Below are 17,616 nucleotides of genomic sequence, written 5' to 3'. Positions count from 1 at the left end.
AAAAAATGCTTTTAAAAAATGTGTTTTATGTTGGAATGCATCCCCTGAATGCCACAACTTATTTAGTTGCATTCCTATGCAAAGAAAATAAAGGCTTTCTGATTTCTGATCAGTGTTTATATTAAAGGTTTTACTGTTGAACAATTTGACTTCAAAATGCGATACCTTTGAAATTCCCATGCAACTTGTGAATTGTGCTTTTTTACAATTTTCCACAGATTCTAGGCAGTCCTCTGTCATGCTGGTATTATTTGATGAGGTGACTCATCGAGGCCAAATCTTCCAAAAACCGATGCTAAAAGATAGCTGGTAGTTTTAACAGTTTGATGTGATCTCTTACTGTACAAAGCTAATCCCTTTTGTGTGCAGGTTCCTTGTACATTGAAGAAGCAGATATGACCCGTCTGAAACAGAGTTGTGTGTGCCTCTTATTTATTTGTCTTCATGAGCAATTCACTGGATAAAACAAATACTGTTACAACACAAAAAAATATTATTTTCCAAAGCAATTTTGGCCACATGTTATGCACATGTTACAACGTCATAATAAAAAGACAGAAGATCATCTCCTCATATCACTGTTTTCTCCATTTTAATAATTAAAAAGAGCTGTTCACTGTTCCCCAGGCATTTTCATTGGAATAGAATGCTTAGGTCAAACCACCTTCATTTTTTTTAATTATTTGCAAATGCAAAACTTGTCAACAATAAATAATACTATAAAATGTACACAAAAAGATTGACAGTCCACCACAAGTTAAAACGTTGAACAGATTGGATGTTTAGGAACAAGGAAGTTGGGAGGAGGGTTTCTTCTTAGCAAAAATGTGACGGTCCATACAAGTTACAGAAAAAGCTGATCATCTATACATTGACACTAGCTAGATAACAAAGTTGTTGTTTCTGGTATATTTCATTTTGTACAAAGAAGGGAGATTCTTCTTTACAAGCGAGCATCATTGTCTTAACTGTAGAGATTATACAAGCAAGAGTTAAGGCAACTTCTCTGTTGTTTTTGAAAAGTAACATGAAGTCATGTCATGTTTTCTTTTGTCTGTGGACCACTCGTCTATAATAGGGTTGGAGTTAGTTGTCATTGCATAATTCAGGCTGTTGACCAGGCCTGTAGTCCATCATCAAAAAAGGAGTGCTGGAGATTTGTCACGAGTCTGTTTGCCATCACAAAGACTGATTCAGTGGTCCAGGATTTCCAGGTGAGAGTTAGGCTCTCATATCTTCAATATCTGTCTCAGACATGGACAGCATACCGGCAATGCCAACTTAACATGGTGCAGATTAGGGTCAGACATAACATGCACATTGGTCGTCTGTGTGTGTCTAGTGTGTAACAAGAGAATCAAGAGAAAACCAGACATTACAAAAGATTTTGATTAGTTCCTCAGCAAAAATCAAGCCCCCTTCACCTTTTAAATTAACATGAAATTTCTGGTATAGATAATGACTTGCTTAGAGAAATTCTGGGAGATCAGCCAGTAGGATTACAGTTGCACGTTTGGCTGGTGATTGCAAAAGAAGGGTCAGGAATAGATAACCAAAAAAATTAGAGTCCATTTGTCCTTTGGGGGAGCAAATTAAAAGGAAGAATCAACATTTTGGGAAATTCACTTTTGAAGCTACAAATGGCAGCTGGTTAGCTTAGCTTAGCATAAAGACTGGAAAACTGCAAGATATAATGTGTTAGGTAATAGGCTTTAAAGGTGCTGGTAGGCAGATGTTTTTAAACTTTGGACAAAGCTAGAAAAGCTTTACCTCTGTTTCCAGTCTTCATGCTAAGCTAAGCTAAGCGACATTTGGCAGAGGGGTAAAAATCCTTTCATTTAACTCAAAACATAGCTTAAGATACTGCATGTCAGGTACGACATAGATATTTTGTACTGGGGGGGCGGCGCTTGACGACAGCTCATGCAGAATCTAAATTTGAAAGGGTTCATCCTCTGATCAACATCAACGTCAACATCAACATCTGTACATTTTATGGCAATCTGCCCACATAGCCATTATTCATCTCCACACTGCTAGAATGATCAGTCTACAATGTCATATAACAATAACATTGACAATCTTTCTTTTCCTTCAAAAGGTCGGTCTTCCTTCCCTGAAAATGCTAGCAGCCTGTCAGCCTTAGTGCAGCGTATGCTAAAGCGTTAGCTTGTAGCAGTTAACAAAGGAGCTAACCAGGACACATGGATAATTTTAAAAAATAAAATAAAGAAAATGCTGTTCTCCTCACCTAACAGTTGAGTTGACCAACAGAATAGCCTTTCACCTTCTTTTTAACTGCATGATGCAGGCTCACTCACTAACAAATAGGAAACTGTAACCCGTCCTGCTTCAAAGGACAGGGCTGTATCAGTGGCTCAGATTTGTACAGGGTCGTAGGTGTTAGCTACCATTGAGGATACTAAAGCCATGTCCTCAGTATGATTTTGCAACCTGGGGGGACTAAACATTATAAAAACCTACAAACAGTGGGTATTTTATAACTTTGATGGCATTTACAGAAAGTATAATTGAACAGAAAAAAATACTAAATTAGGTTTGGAGGGCTCATGACCTCTAAAATCCTGGCCCTGTTTTTGTATGACTCCCATAGTACGGAAACTACAATGTCCAGTTTCTTGGTTACATCATTACTGGTTTCTGTTTTTTTCACTAGCAAGATCCCGGATGAGAAAACGTATAGGAGTAGGGGTGCAATTGCTCAATATCTATTCTTCAGACATCATCTTTAATTTCAGAAATGATGTGCTTCTGGGTATTTGTGAAAGAATTACAGAAAGGAATATCTCTACTAATGGAAAAATTCAGCAGAAGGTAGACAAGACATAAACAAGCAGCTTAAAAAGAGCATTTTCACTGCCTCTACTTGCAGAGAAATGAAGCGGGTGCAAGGAATTGCTTAAAGTGACACCAAAGCTGGGCCCTGGCTAGCAGCAAGCTAAGCCTAAATGCCTAACTAACAGGCAACAGATAGAGTTGCACACTGATTACTCTGAGTCAACACTCTGTAATCTCAACTGGGCTCTCTGCTTGCAACTCCCTCACACAAACACGTACACACAGTTACATGTACTATGTGCATTGAGCGTGAGACATGAGTATGTGTACTGTAGGTATGCTTGTGACATGTGAATATGTGTATGTGTATTGGACACAGAATGAATCACACGTTGTCTCACCATGACAGCAATAAAACAAAAGCTACAGGAAAAACAGTTATAGATAGGATGGGGATGCAAAGCAATGCACATGATTACACATGATTAAGGATCAGGTAATGTTGTTTTTGACATCCACTTGTGTTCTTCGGTATCTTTTTATTTATTTAAATAAGTGCTTGTATTTTGGCAACTATAAATTATCTGGTCAAATCTTCAGTTTGAAATCCTGTTTCCACTGAAAACTAGGTGACATGTTTTGTTTCAACACACCAGAATCCTTCAACATATGATAACACCTTGTCTCGCACTGGTACAATGTACCTCCTCCATAGGAGTGTAAACTAAATGCTGGCTCAGACGTTTAAGCTGTAGTGGAACTGGAACAGATCAAACTGGATGGGTGACAAAAAGCTGTACATATAGCATGCCACTGAATCAAGGACAATGTTGGCTTTAAATTTGACTTAAAACAAATAATTATTGGCAAAAAAAGTTGGCAGGACTGGTGGACAATCAAGAGGCAATGCTATATATATTTCTCAAATTATTTCCAAAATGAATATGTCTTTAGTGTTAATTGTAGAAAAACTGTAGTGTAAAGTTCCCTCCAGGTCCCAAAATGATTATTTATGAAGGAGCTGGCTTCCCTCTGCCCCCTCTAAATGCAGCGCAGTCAGTTTCGAACTAGCCCATTCCAGGAACATCACTGGTAATGTATTATAGAAAAGATTGAGTACTAGCCTGCGGTAGCAAGGACCCACTGCAGATTGGCAGAGTTTCTACATCGCCATGCCATCCCAGTTGTTTTGGAGGTGCAGTAAGCCTTGAACTCTTCTTTAACAGCAGTGAACCGATCACTGTTACTAGTATGGCTTACTGTTTAAGAACACAGACAGCATTCCAGTGGGTGTGAAAATGTCAATAGTATGAATGATTATCATGAAAGCTCTGTCTCCTTCTTGTGTAACAACTTGTTTTTCAATTTGATTCAAGAGCAAACAAATAGATGCTACTGGAAAATATGGCAGATATTGTATGATTCCACCAACACACTATTACTTGCAGGTGAAATTTAATATTGTTTTCTCCAGTTTGCTGATTAAGTAGGAATAATTGGTGATTTTATGTGCAAGGACCGTTTTCCAGCCTCTGATTGAAAAATCTCTTTAATTTGCCCCTTAGCTATATTGCATTACCTGTATTCATGCTTGTTCTGCTTCTTTTTCGCTACCATCCATCAGAATCACCCAGAACATTTTGTGGCAGGTTGGCAAGTACATTTTTGCTGGTTAGATAGAGCAGACTTTCGGCTATTTTTTCTCAGCTCTGTGGCTCTACGATCTAAACATGGAAAGATGGGGGGACCTCTAGCTCACCCGGTGAGCGTGTGCGCCCTCATATAGACTGCGGCCTTTGCAGTGGCCTGGGTTTGAATCCGACCTGCAGCCCTTCAAGTCATCCCCCATCTCTCTCCCACTTTTCCTGTCTATCCACTGTCACTCTGGAATAAGGGAATAAGCCCCAAAAAATGAATCTTTCAACTGCGAGAGATCAGTTTATACCTTAGTGACAAGTTGAGTGAAGAAAAATTATCACTTACTGGAGCAGAGATTTTTGTACCTGTGGTGTGCTACCAGGTTGGAGCATTTCATTGGTGGATGGAAATCTGTCTTTGGGGATCCTTCACCTATCACTCTGGTGCTTTCCATAGTAACAGACAGTATGGAGAACACTTGCTTTGATAGGGGAGGGTAGATCAGGTAGAAGGGGCAGTGTGGGCTGAGAGTCTCTAAGTGAGGAGAGAAGCAGCTGGGTAACGTCCTGCTGTTGCTGGGATATGCTGTCTGCAGTTCAAAGGTCAAGCAATCCTGCTGGCCACAACATCAAGTCCGTGGACGTTCAGTCCATCAGAGGGTCTGTCACATGGACAAAAGGAGTCCTGTCTGCTCTACTAGGATACACATCAATATGTTTGGTTGGACTCTCATCAGTCGTCGAAGGCGATTTGTGGTGCTGGTAGACTGGACGATGAATGAGAACAAGAAAAATGTGCATGTGTGTGTGTGTGTGTGTGCGGTGGTGTAGTTGGGAAGGGTTGGATTTGGAGGTATGGGGTGGACAAGTGAGATTCGTTGATGGCACTGTGGTCCTCAGAGCGTCCATCTGTAAAACAAGGTGGGAGGAGAATTAGATTGAGTCATACCCCCCCCCCGCCCACCCCCTCTCCTCCCCCCAAGGTTTGTTTTCGATGCATGAATCCAAGCAGGCAACCCCAACTCTCATTTCAAGGTGGGAGAATAAGGAATATTCAGTTCAGAGCAACAGGGCTCATACAAGAACCATTCAAGAACAGTTTTGGTTTTAAAACCACTACGGATCGAATTGGAGAAAAAAAATGTAGATTTTCAGCAGTGCTTCCTAGTTTTGGGTTTGTTCTCTTTGGTACATGCAATCAGTATCTGGTTGAGGACGCTTTTGGGTAAATAAAGAATTAAATATTCAGCGTCTGCTTCTCTGGTGGTATACATTTTACATAATGTTTAGATAATGCATAATGAATGCCTTGTGATATTGCAGATAAATAGAAAAAGGTGAAATACAGCAAACATATGTATCTATATTATCTATAATCAAAAATTGTGCAGCTTTAGGTATCTGAAGATTAGTGTACATTTTTTCTCAGCAGCTGGTTTCCGTTTAGCAGTACTAATGGTGCATGGGGCTTGATTTCCATCTTTTGTCGTTCTTAATTACTCTCTTTAGAGCACTCGCCTCATGTAACTACAACTTGAATTGGTCTTCAATTGCTCTTGATTACACTTTCATTTAATTAACAACTGGAGGAGTGCGTCATTAAATTTGGTATTAAAGTGTTGAATAAATCCTTTGACATGATAGACTTCACATTTCCATTCTGAAGCTCATAGAGGTGTAATCTGCCAGTCAAAGTAAAGCAACAAGTAATCATTCTGTAAAATGAGAGCAATGTGCCTCTTCCTGAGGAAATATATGTATGTTAAAAAATTGGAAATTGAATGTGTTGGCTAAACACATGCTCTATTAGGAAATGCATTAAAAATCAAAACAACAAAAAATGCACATGCGTGATGTCTAGGATGTTTTCAATTATTATATGTATAATGTATGTTATTTTAACGTAATTTACATCATCATGTTTCCTCCTGGTTCACTATACCTTTCAGAGGGTTAGAGTCAGTCCGTGCGAGTGTCGCTCCAATTAACATTCAAATCACACCACCTGCACACCGTCTGTCACAGTGGAGTTATGATACTTTTCAACATGCACTTACATTCACTGACATTCTTTTTTGCTACTAATTCACTTGCTTGTTTACTGTATGAGGGCACATGGTGTCTACCCTTGAATTAAACATCACATAGTGAAATTCTGATGATGGTGTTCAAACTTATTGTTTGCTCCACTGGACAAAACAATAAATAACCCTTTTGTCGGAATATCCACAATTTTTATATGACAACACTAAATATGAATAGTAAACAAGTCGTTAAAGAACATTTTGGAAGTAAAGGAGATAATTTCAAATGGTTTAAAGATACATGCTAGGTAGTAAGAGATATTTGAAACATCAAAACCGACTGATTATTTGCTGGACACCCCACTGTGAATTACAAAATGTCAATGAATAAAGAAGTCTGCGCGACTGAATAAAAGTGTTTGTGGGAGAACACCGGGGTGAACCCACCTCATTTGTTTTGATTGCGGATTCGCAGACACCTTCTCTTTAGCGGCGGCTCCAGCTCAGGACTCCCGTCTGCTGATAAAGGGGCACTGATGGAGCAGGACAGGATGGCTGTCTTGTCAGCGGCAGGCTTTGGCACAGGCTGGATGACCACACAGCCTCCGGTAGACAGCAGCGGCAGGGCATAGGCGTGCTCACCTTCCTCCATGTTGGAGTCAGGATCTGGCTTACCCTCCACTGTGTCTGTCTCGTCTTGCACTGAGCCCCGCTTCCCCGGCTCCCAATCTACAACTGAGCAATTGTTCTCTTTCAGTGCCTCATGCTCCAGCTCACCGTTGGCTGCCTGCTCCTCTGCTTCTCCTTCTCCTGCAACACTGTCTCCTCTTCGATCAGGGTAAGACTCAAAGGCAGGAGTGAGAAGGGAATGCCATCCTGTACCATTGACTATGACGTTACGTGGGGCAGCAGGGCTAGTTTGGAGGTGGGGCAGGGGTTGGGTCTGTCCTGTGCTGGGCAAGGGTGGTGGGGTATGGTTAGAGTTACAAGGATTTAGCTGGCTCACTGGAAGATCCTCATGGCAAGAAGAGCTGCTGTTGCTGGAGGGTGGGCCTGATGATTCCAGTGTGTTTAGGTGTGTGACCCCTTCCAGCTTCGTAGCACTGAGAAGGTCCTGTGAGAGGGCCCCTTTCCCCCCATTACGACTGCCCTTCCCTTCCCAAAAAAGCCCAGCAGCTGGTGAAGATCTTGATTCAGCCTCTGCCTCTATTTTGACCTGGACCCCAGGTAGCATCCTTTGAATTACCTGCTGTTGGCATGGCCTCTGGCCCACAGTTAGATCAATCACCCCATCCATCAGTCCAGGGCCGCTGGTTAGACACAGGTTGCCTGAATTATCCTCTGCCTTAACTGTCAAATCCACCAGCGATGTCCTGCTTCTCTGTGAGTGTCCAGGAGAGAGATGCTCTGCATCAGCTGGCTCTACTTTCTGCTCCCCTCTGTCACCACCAGAGGAACGTGGAGAGTGAGGTCCAGAAGCTGAAGCTTCGGATGACTCTGGAGCACTGCGGAAGGTGCCACTACTCTCTGGCTGGTCCCTGGATGTTTTGGGGCTGAAGGGAATTGGGATTGGAATAGGGATTGGGACTGGGAGGGGTACAATGACAGGATAAGGGACCAAGAGAGTTGGTGGGGGTACCAATGGGGCCAAGGACGCCATGCCAAAGTTCATCATTGGCGGCAGAGGAATGCGTCCATTGGGCATCATGTTGACTGGGGGGAAAGGGGGTAGGCCTGGCATGGGGAGACCATGGTGCATCATGCCAGGGTTGGGATTGGATGAGGGGTGGACATGTGGAGACAGCAGGGGCCTGTGCATGGGGCTTGACGCTGAACCCATGGTCCTAGGAGGAGGTGGTGGACCAATACCAGGGATGATAGGGTTTGACATGGGGCTATGGGGCCCCCCTGGGTGGGCAGAGGGTCGAAGATATGGTGGACGCATCTGCTGCATCATTTGATGCTCCATGAACAGTGGCAGGGGCATGGGTCCCCGGGGTGTCATCACCATGGGAGGGCTACCAGGAGGAACCCCGACAGGTGGATGCAAAGTGGGAACAGGCGGAGGGTGAAGTGTGGGGCTCTCGTGGGGTCTGGGTGTGGGGATCTTGGCTGAGGAGGAGGAGGAGGGGGAGCAGACGGCAGCAGTGTCCGAGGGTGGGGTGGCAGAAGAAGTGGAAGGGGCCAGTGCAGAGGTGTTGTTAGGCCCCCCTGGTGAAGGAGCTTTACGCCGGAAGTCTGTTAACGGCGTCCCCCAGGATTCAGGAGTAAGCAGCTGGACCCCTCCACCGCACTCCATCTTACCATCCCCACCAGCCCCATGTCCTGGGTTACACAATGCTCCAGGCAGTGCCGCCTGGGTCTCCTTGTAGAAAATGTCCATCTTATATTGATTCAGGCATTTGGCACTGCAGAACTGCAGCCTTCGCTCACCAGCACCAAAGTCCAGGTACTCCTTAGTGTGGCGTATATGTTTGCACCAGTCACACACCTGTAACAAAAAACACACACAGTACACACAATACATCAGCCCCTGTGACACGGCATACAAAAGAATTGTAATTGGTTTTACAACACAATCTCCTCTGAAGTACCCTGGTAAGCAGAAGCTCAGCCTCCAAACCATCTGGAGCTAAACACATTTAAAAAAGATTATTTTGAAGAAAACTGATGCTGTTTCTAAATACTTTTACAGATATGTCAAGAGCACTTAACACTTAATTTTCCAGTGTGCTTAAATGTGTGTGTGTGTGTATTTTTCTGTGTTTCTGTGCATATGTCTGAATCAATGTGTTTTCCTTACTGAGAGGTAAATGTGCACATGATGACATTCTGCTGCTAAGTGGTATTGAAGTGACTTTGTCTTTAACTTTGTGTCCTAACAAGAACTGCCCATTTACACCTTCTGTTGGTAATAAAAACACTCTCAGTCTCATTTAACCATAGATCCCTAGGAGACTGACACCCCAAGTACTACAAGACAATAAGATGATTTCCTTCAAATGTCCTCCCACAGTTGGTATTGAAGTGTGTGTCAACTAGTAGTAAAGCTAAGTCAGTTTAAATGCTAGAAAGATCTATTCTAGATTACATGAAAATATGCTGCTGCAAGTTTCAGCTATCAATCATGCACATCAGGTCACATCCCAAATCAGTAGTGATCTGGGAAGGCATTTACTTGATGTTTTACTTTAAATCTCTTCTTAGGCAATAAGTCAGTGTTGCAATAGCTTAATGCCAAAATGTTGTTATTTAAGATATGAAATATTATGCCATTTATGCATGTTCTAATGGAAAGTAACACAAATGCATGTTGCCTTAAAGTGTGTACTCTGCAAATAGGTTGTGTTGAAAACAGCTTAGTTTTTCAAGCATACAAAAGAGTTGCAAATTCAGAACAATGTTCAACAATGTTACACTGGCAAATCAGTTTATCCAGTCGCCTCAAAAGACCAGAATGCAATGCAGCCATCTTTTTTGTGATATACAATTTTTGTGATCTTGACAGAAACTTTAAGAGAAGTGTAACGCATGGAAAAGTGCTAGTATTATTATTCACTATTGTGCACCTGTGCAACAACTAACTATAATGTTTGGGCAAGGTGACACCTAACAACATACAATACAATACAATACAAATTTCTTCCTAAAAAATCGCAGCTGAACTTTAAACACCTCTGAAGCTTCACCCTTGACAATTATGAGAGTAGAGTATGAATGGCTTCATTTTTACATTTGTCTTCTATTTCTATGCTGCTATCTAGTCACATAACAGTAAATTGTCACTGTTCTTACTATGTTGTACTAATTAATCTTGTTTCACACTAATACAAATCAGAACAAAATCAGATCAATTATTTAATTTATAATAGGATAATAGGATGTATTTTACAAGTTCAGTCTCAAACTAAATTTCTTGTCATATGTTGTGCTGTAAAACGGGATCCTCTGATCCCTTCTGTATGCAGAGAGCAAACATGAGAAGGCTAAATTGAAAAGTTGTCTTTCTTGCTCACTGTGGTGGCAAAGATCCCAAAACACCCTGCTGCACTGTTTCATCACTGTAATACACCTTTGCAGCACAAAAAGTGCAAATTCTTCTTCGGTAAGAAAATGAATGTGACCCTAGTAGAGCAGATAGCAGTGGGCAAGCCCTGAACACGGCGTTACTCGTCAGGCCACACACAGCTCACTCTGTCAGCTCTGAAAGGAGTGGCAGGTCCTTGCTGGAGATAATTAAGGCATTAATCAGTTGTCAGACCCCTCAACGACATCCATCCATCACACAGACCCTTAAGCCCCCCTACTGAATGTTAATAAGTTTAGGGATGCAACCGGAAGGTGGATAAACTCCTTTTGCATGCAGCAACTTAGGTTTGTTTGGCAGGATCCTGTCTGGCAGCAGCTAAAAGACATTGGACTCATATGGGCTGTTTGGGCAGATGTACTGTGGCATTGGCCAGGATTTTAAAAAGAACAAGTACATAGCATGCTGTCCTGTATCTGCTACACGTGTGAAACATCAGGTTCTTTGCATATATTATGTGTTTTACATCAGATTGCCTGGCTCAAGGTGGATTGAATCAAGCAGAAGCATATTCCAAAAGGACAAAAGTTTTGAAAGATGTCCTCTGCATTTGTGATAAGTAATTATGCAGTGTCAGTCGGGTGGGATCACTTGCACAAATGCAATTCAGGAGGAATTTTGGACGCTAACACATGTACGGAGCTCGGGACAAGCGGCAGGAGAACATAAGGAACCACAGACTGGAGACTGGACTACAAAGGGACTGCTATGCTTAAACAGAACGCTGGTAGTGCTCACATGTCAGTCCCTTGAATTCTACACGTTTTAACTGCCCATTTAGTCCTGGCCAATTCAATGAGCCATAACTGAGAAAAATTCAAAAAGGTGCTCTCACAAGTTGAGTTTGATAATGGTAGGACTAAGATATTTTAAATAATAAATGTGCTGAAATTTTCCTCGACTCAGAAAGACAGATGGAGAGCACTTAACGACTTTCTGCACTGTGAGTGAAATTTCACTGCGCATTACGCTAATGGAGTTGTGCTTTCTCTCTCTCGCTCGTTCTCTCCCCACTACACAGATGTTTCCAGTTGAATGTAATTATGGTCATTTATTTCCATCGTGGCCAACGAACCAGCATTGGTGGTGCAGTGTAACCGTTTGCATTAAAACAATTATCGTGCTTCCAAAAAAGCGCAACCATCTCGGCAGAAGTCATGGTTTCTTCCTCCTCCCACCCTCTGGCCCAGTGACAAGGTCTGTGATATTTAAGAATCCCAAGATTAGACAACAGTTAGTTTTAGTGTATCATCAGTTTGAACGAACAAGTTAGGTGAGATGATGATGGGAGGCCATTCTCAGAGGTTAGGGGATTGGATGAAGAGTTTTACATTACTGTAGTCACGGAGATAAAGGGGCAGGGGCTGGACCAACATGTTGCACAGAAGGATGAGAATGCAGTAGGCAATGAAGCAGAGAAAGAGGTTGCCGATTTTAAAGAGAAAGCGGAAGAAGTAGATAATGAAGAGGCGCAAGAGAAGGCGGTTGCAGAGGGTTAAGAAGCTGGAGGGGTTCAGAGGGTGCAGCAGAGATTGTGAGGTTTCATGAGAAGCTGTAGTGCCTGAAGAGGTTTTATAGGTGGAATGAAGAGGTTTAAGCTGTAGACGTGCATAAAGGGAAAGTCTTGTATATCCCCCTGTTAAGGGCGATATGTGATTCTTTTGACACTTCTCAGATTGCTGCTATAATCACATTTTGCAAAACACAAGGATTAAACACATGAAAATGAACCAGGTGCTTGAAGTGAGCCAGTTGCTTGGTTTTAAGTTAAACTGACCGTCCAAACGATCTGCAGAAAAGTATCCACTCTTGACAGTTCAAGTCCACCAATGATGGCAAACAGAAACACTGTGCTTGTTGCACTGTTGATTCAGTCCAAAACCTAAATGATGTAGCAAGAGTCTGCCATCTTAAAGCACCTGGTCAATTGAAAACAGAAAACAGAATAAAGCTTCCACTAAAGTTTACACAAGAAAATTACGCTTTGGCAGTGTGTAACAGACCATCTGCAACATGTGGACTTGTTATTATGATCAGCCAAAATATCAGTTTACAGTGGCCTCATTTATTGGAATACCTATCATGATGGTTATAATTACCGGGCTTACATAAGTGGAAACATATCTGGTTCATATCCTTTCCCAGTGTTTTAAATTGGCTACACTGTGTACCTGATGTCATCATTAAAATCCTGAATGGAGCATGAAAAGTTTAAAGTGTAGATAAAAGCTAAAGAAGACCACAGCTATACTCCCTTAAAGGCCGCCCTTATCACAGCCAGCCATCACCATCAGTCATTATAGATGTGACATACAAAAGCCATTCTCACTTGGCCAGGTGAACCTCTATCACACTATATTTAACAGCACGCACAGTGAGTAAAATAACTCCAGCTGTAAGAATGATGAGACAGACCTGGTGGATTGTGTTTGAATGTCACTGCAGCAAGCTCTCTGAGACAAAATATGTCGGTTGGCATGTGGCTGTCTGGTACACTTTGGGAAATATGTTTATTTCCTTTCTTGCCGAGAGTTAGATGAGAAAATCAAGCTACAGCTAGCCTGTCCAAATGTAACTAAATCTGTTTACCAGCGTCCGTGCACACAAGACTTGTCATGTGTGCACTTTTTGTATGGAATAACAAACAAATGGGAAACCAGGGTTTGGTTTAAAGAAGTGGTATTAAACGTGAATGTTCTTTTAAAACTACATTTTGTTAGTGGTATATATAGTACAACTACATTGTCTTTTAGTTGTGATAAAGGGTCCAACAAACTGTTTTCTTTCACTAAATTATGAATGATCTATGTCAAACATATAACACCATTTACCTTAGTTTCCTGGTCTGATAACTCCTTCAAATCCCCAACACAAGTCACTGAATATGACGTAAAATGAAAAATGAGCAAAGCAAATGATTACGCGTGAAAAAGGTTATGAAAAGCTCAAACTTAAATGTGTGAAATCTTTATGTAAAACGTGAGTGCCGCTTGTGTGTTGTCTTATTTTTTGGGGCTGACCTGAGTCTGATGGTTGATGTCTAATTTTACACTTATGCCAGAACAAAAACCAGTCTATTGACATGTCAGGAAGAAATGAGTTAAAAAAATATACACTTTGAACAAAGAACAACATCAAAACATATTTGTGCAGTAGCCATCAAGCTTAAACTCTATCTGGTGTTAAATGGTTATGGTCCTTACAAGCACATCGCTGTTTGTCTTGAAGACAAGCCTGGGCGTGTCCTGAGTAAAGCTGTGCTGGGGTAATTTCCCACCGAGGCCATCGTCGTCTCTCGCCTGGGGGGGGAGAAATAATGGCTTCTTTTTACGAATGGACAAAATAAACAGGTGAACAGAGGCAACAAGGAAACTCATAAATGGAAAACAACACTGAGAAAGATGAACAGAAATGGTGACTGCAAAATGAGTGAACAGTCATAACACGATTCTCTGAAACAAAACTCTGTGTGTGTGTGTGTGTGTGTGTGTGTGTGTGTGTGTGTGTGTGTGTGTGTGTGTGTGTGTGTGTGTGTGTGCATGCATGTGCAAGGCTGAGGAGTCTGCAAGACATTTAGTTTCAATCCTGTCTCCTAAAAATTACGTTCCTTTGTGAAACAAAACTGCATTCTCAATTACATTTTGAGGGAAATGTATTTTGTTTGTTTTTGACTATGACAAATACGTTTCAAATCAAAGACTGCAAAGTGGGGGGAGGTCGAGGTGGATGGACAGGTCAAACAAACCCAGGAGACCGCTGTTTGTGACCTATGTGAAACCAGAAGTCAACGTTGACTTTTTTTAACTTACAGTACGTACTGTACACGATAAAAACTTATCTAACATACTTAATTTGTGTCACGTAAGCTACTTAATTTATGTGCGTAACTTGAGTTACGAAACAGACATAAGGTATTTATTTCAACGCCAACCACAATCTTTTCCTAACCTGAATCAAGTAGTTTGGTTTTAATTCACAACGTTAACACAATGTTTTAAAGGGTGACCGTTTCGCACGTCACGTGTCTGTGGCTGGTACGAGGATGTGTAGATTCTTGGAGAAAGTTTCTTTCCAAACATAATTGAGAATACTGTTTGGTTGTATGGTAATGGTATTTTTTTAGGATACAGGGTTGTTAGTTTCACATTCAAAGTGCTGCCTGCTACCACAGCAGTGTTCATTCAAACACCCATTTAATTCAGTTAAAAATGGAAAATAAAACACATTTAAAATACAAATTTAATTTAGAAATCACCCTACACTAACATGAAGAAGTTTAGCTACACGGAAGGTTCTGATATTTGTCAAAGATCTTTTAATACATATATTTGCAGAAGCACCAGCCTACAATGGTAAAGTGTACAAAACAGGAGCCATTAGTCAGTAACTCGTCAGTCATCCTTGTAGGCGTGTCTTGCATTGCCTCAATAAAGTCAATGGGAGATTAGATCCCGAATCTAAAGGCCCTGTACACCCTCACGGGCGGATGAGACTTTTGCTTATGTGAAATTTTGAAATATAAAGAACCTGATTTCACTACTTTAAAGCGCTTATATTATGCTCATTTCCTGTGTGTTGAGCTCTCTGTTTTAGCTACAGAGTGAGGCATCTCACTTTGGTTCCATCTTTTTTGGGAGTTGCACATGCGCAGTACCTAGGTAAAGACTATAAGGACTACTCAGAAGCAGAGTTTGAGGGCGTGCCACGCGAGCAGCTAGGTGAGCATTATAACACGCGTTTCAAGGTGATCTACGTTCATCACGGAAGTAAAGGCTGGACTAAAACAGAGCTGTTTGGAGCAGATGGTAAGTCCCTTAGAGGTGGACTTTGGGCTTTTTTCACTTTGGAAGCATGCTACATGCACAAATAAAGATATATAACACAATAAAGGAAAGGGAAAACACCAAAAAGCATAATATGAGCATTTTAACTTGTCACTGTAGGAAATGCACAGGTGTGTTACTAATACCTTTACCCATGGTTCTGTTATGTTCGGAATTTGGAAGTAAGAGGTGGTACGGTTTAAACGATATCAACCAAATGCAGCATTGTAAGTGAATTTGTTTGCACCTGTGTTTTTGTTACTGTGGCATGTCAAACTGTTTTTCAGGAAAAAAGCTGAAAAATAGTAAAGGAAAAAGAAAACCTCCTGCTAATCCTACTTGAGGGCCAATTTGTTCCACGACTTGTGCTAGCCTTTTATAGTCTCACCCATAGACATAACATTTACAATCTATGGTCACACCATACTGTATACATAGCCTAAATTACCCATTTTATTGTGTTATATACAGTGGATGTAGCAGTGTGTTCACAATAAAAACCAGCCATGATGACAGATGATGATGGCAGCCACGACACTGTGGTTATTTTCGCTAATGGTAAATATGGCTGATCTCAATTACGTTGTGATTCAAATTAAAGGTGGAGGTTCTTCTCCCCTAACAAAGCTAACTAAGCCAAGTGTATGCATGAATGAATGTGAACTAAAGCCATACCATTAACTAATGTTAATCAGATTCTTCATGCAGTTGTAATGGTGCATGTGATTTTTTTTTTTTTTTAAACATAGGACTTTTTGTCTTTGAACAATGTAAGAAGAGGTTAGGTAGCATTGCTGGCATGTTTTACGCTCTCACCAATAATTGCAATGGAAAAAGAAATGCACGTCCCACGTCTAACAACCCTTTAAATCAAGGACACATTGTTCATGCCATGGCTACGTCATAGAATATGTTGTGCAGAACCTTGTAAATTGATGGCAAATGTGAAAATAATACAATTTCAAATGAGTGTTTTAGTGACACTGTTGTTTTACACCATCTCGTTTAGGTTTTAGAAAACGACTGACTCAGTTAAAAATGCAGTACTTGGAGGTTGTCGGCTTGGAGATGAATGTAACATTGCTGAAAAAATGAAATACTGCGGTTGACATTACTTAATATTATTACAGTAGAACAGGGGAATCCCTACACTTAGTGATTCCTGACAAAAATGTGTTGCATGTTAGCAGTCAATATTTGACAGAATTTTACAGCAACATTATGTATTCTTGGAAATAACAGCTACATTAAACTAAGTAGTATATTTAATTTGCTGTATAGTACAGAACAGTAACTGTTATGGGTTTAATTCACCATGCTGTAGTATACCAATACACTCCTTTAAACATATATACCATCTGAAAATGAGCCACCTTCTCCTGCACTCTGTGAGTCATTCATTATGTACAGAGTGAAAGCCAAGGCAGTCAATGCTGTTATGCCAGGTGTGGGCAATTTTGTTACAAAGAAGTTATTGGAGAAGCGCTGTCTGGCACAATGCCAAATAGCTTCTCTGTGTTTTGTTATTAAATGAAATGCACTTTTATATAATATTGACCTCAGTGGGATATAATTGATTCATATTTTAGAGCCACAGGGCACTGAGCCACTGTTATCAGAAATGGAGATTCAACCTGCGTTATCCATGATCATTGTGCCGTTTTCAGCCCCTAAACTGACATTTTACACTGATCCTATGCCATTGACAGATGGGCCACTGGCCTGAGCAGCTCTCTTTCATATCATGTTACCTTTAAATTGCTCACTTGCAACTCTTGATCTGTTGCATATTGATGTATATTCTACATTTTTTGTCCAAAGACTAACTGAGTTTGCCTCTGCATCCATCTATTTCCCTCACCTCCAGTTAGGGTTTCCCATTCCATGCATGACGTAAGTCAAATACTGCTGTCTTGTGTCCCGTCATTTGTGCCGGAAAGGATACAGTGTAAGAATCTGAGATGTCCTCCACTGCCTTTTACAATGTAACAGGAGATTTTTAACTAGAGATTATGGAGGTCATGGTTATTTAGAAACTGTCAGTGCACTAAATAAACAGTAGGTGTAGGCGGACCCATTTCAGCTACTTTCTTTCCCCCTCACACACACATGCACACCATGTCTCCTCACAGACAAATCACACGGACACACTAAAAGACAAGTAAATGCACAGAAACATACATGAATCTGGGCAGGCATTTAGGGATACATACACACACACACAGACACACAGACACACAGACACA

General features: G+C 41.2%; 1 protein-coding gene across 5 annotated transcripts in view; it reads right to left on the bottom strand.

Moving 5' to 3' along the window:
* Positions 1-425: 425 nt before the first annotated feature.
* sobpa (sine oculis binding protein homolog (Drosophila) a) overlaps positions 426-17,616 on the bottom strand; it is a 41,007-nt gene continuing 23,816 nt past the window's right edge. For 2 of the 5 annotated variants that reach the window (XM_032501239.1, XM_032501241.1), the window contains 3 exons: positions 13,751-13,846; positions 6,908-8,951; positions 426-5,345 (listed from right to left, as the gene is read on the bottom strand). In XM_032501239.1, coding sequence (XP_032357130.1) covers positions 6,909-8,951; positions 13,751-13,846 — 2,139 coding nt within the window. In that variant the 3' untranslated portion in view covers positions 426-5,345; position 6,908. The remainder of the gene's footprint in view (positions 5,346-6,907; positions 8,952-13,750; positions 13,847-17,616) is intronic. The other 3 variants (XM_032501242.1, XM_032501243.1, XR_004327085.1) reach the window with 2 other exon arrangements.

The sequence above is a fragment of the Etheostoma spectabile genome, chromosome 20 (assembly GCF_008692095.1).
Source record: "Etheostoma spectabile isolate EspeVRDwgs_2016 chromosome 20, UIUC_Espe_1.0, whole genome shotgun sequence".
NCBI lineage: Eukaryota > Metazoa > Chordata > Actinopteri > Perciformes > Percidae > Etheostoma > Etheostoma spectabile.
This window is presented reverse-complemented; position numbering and strand designations above follow the sequence as displayed.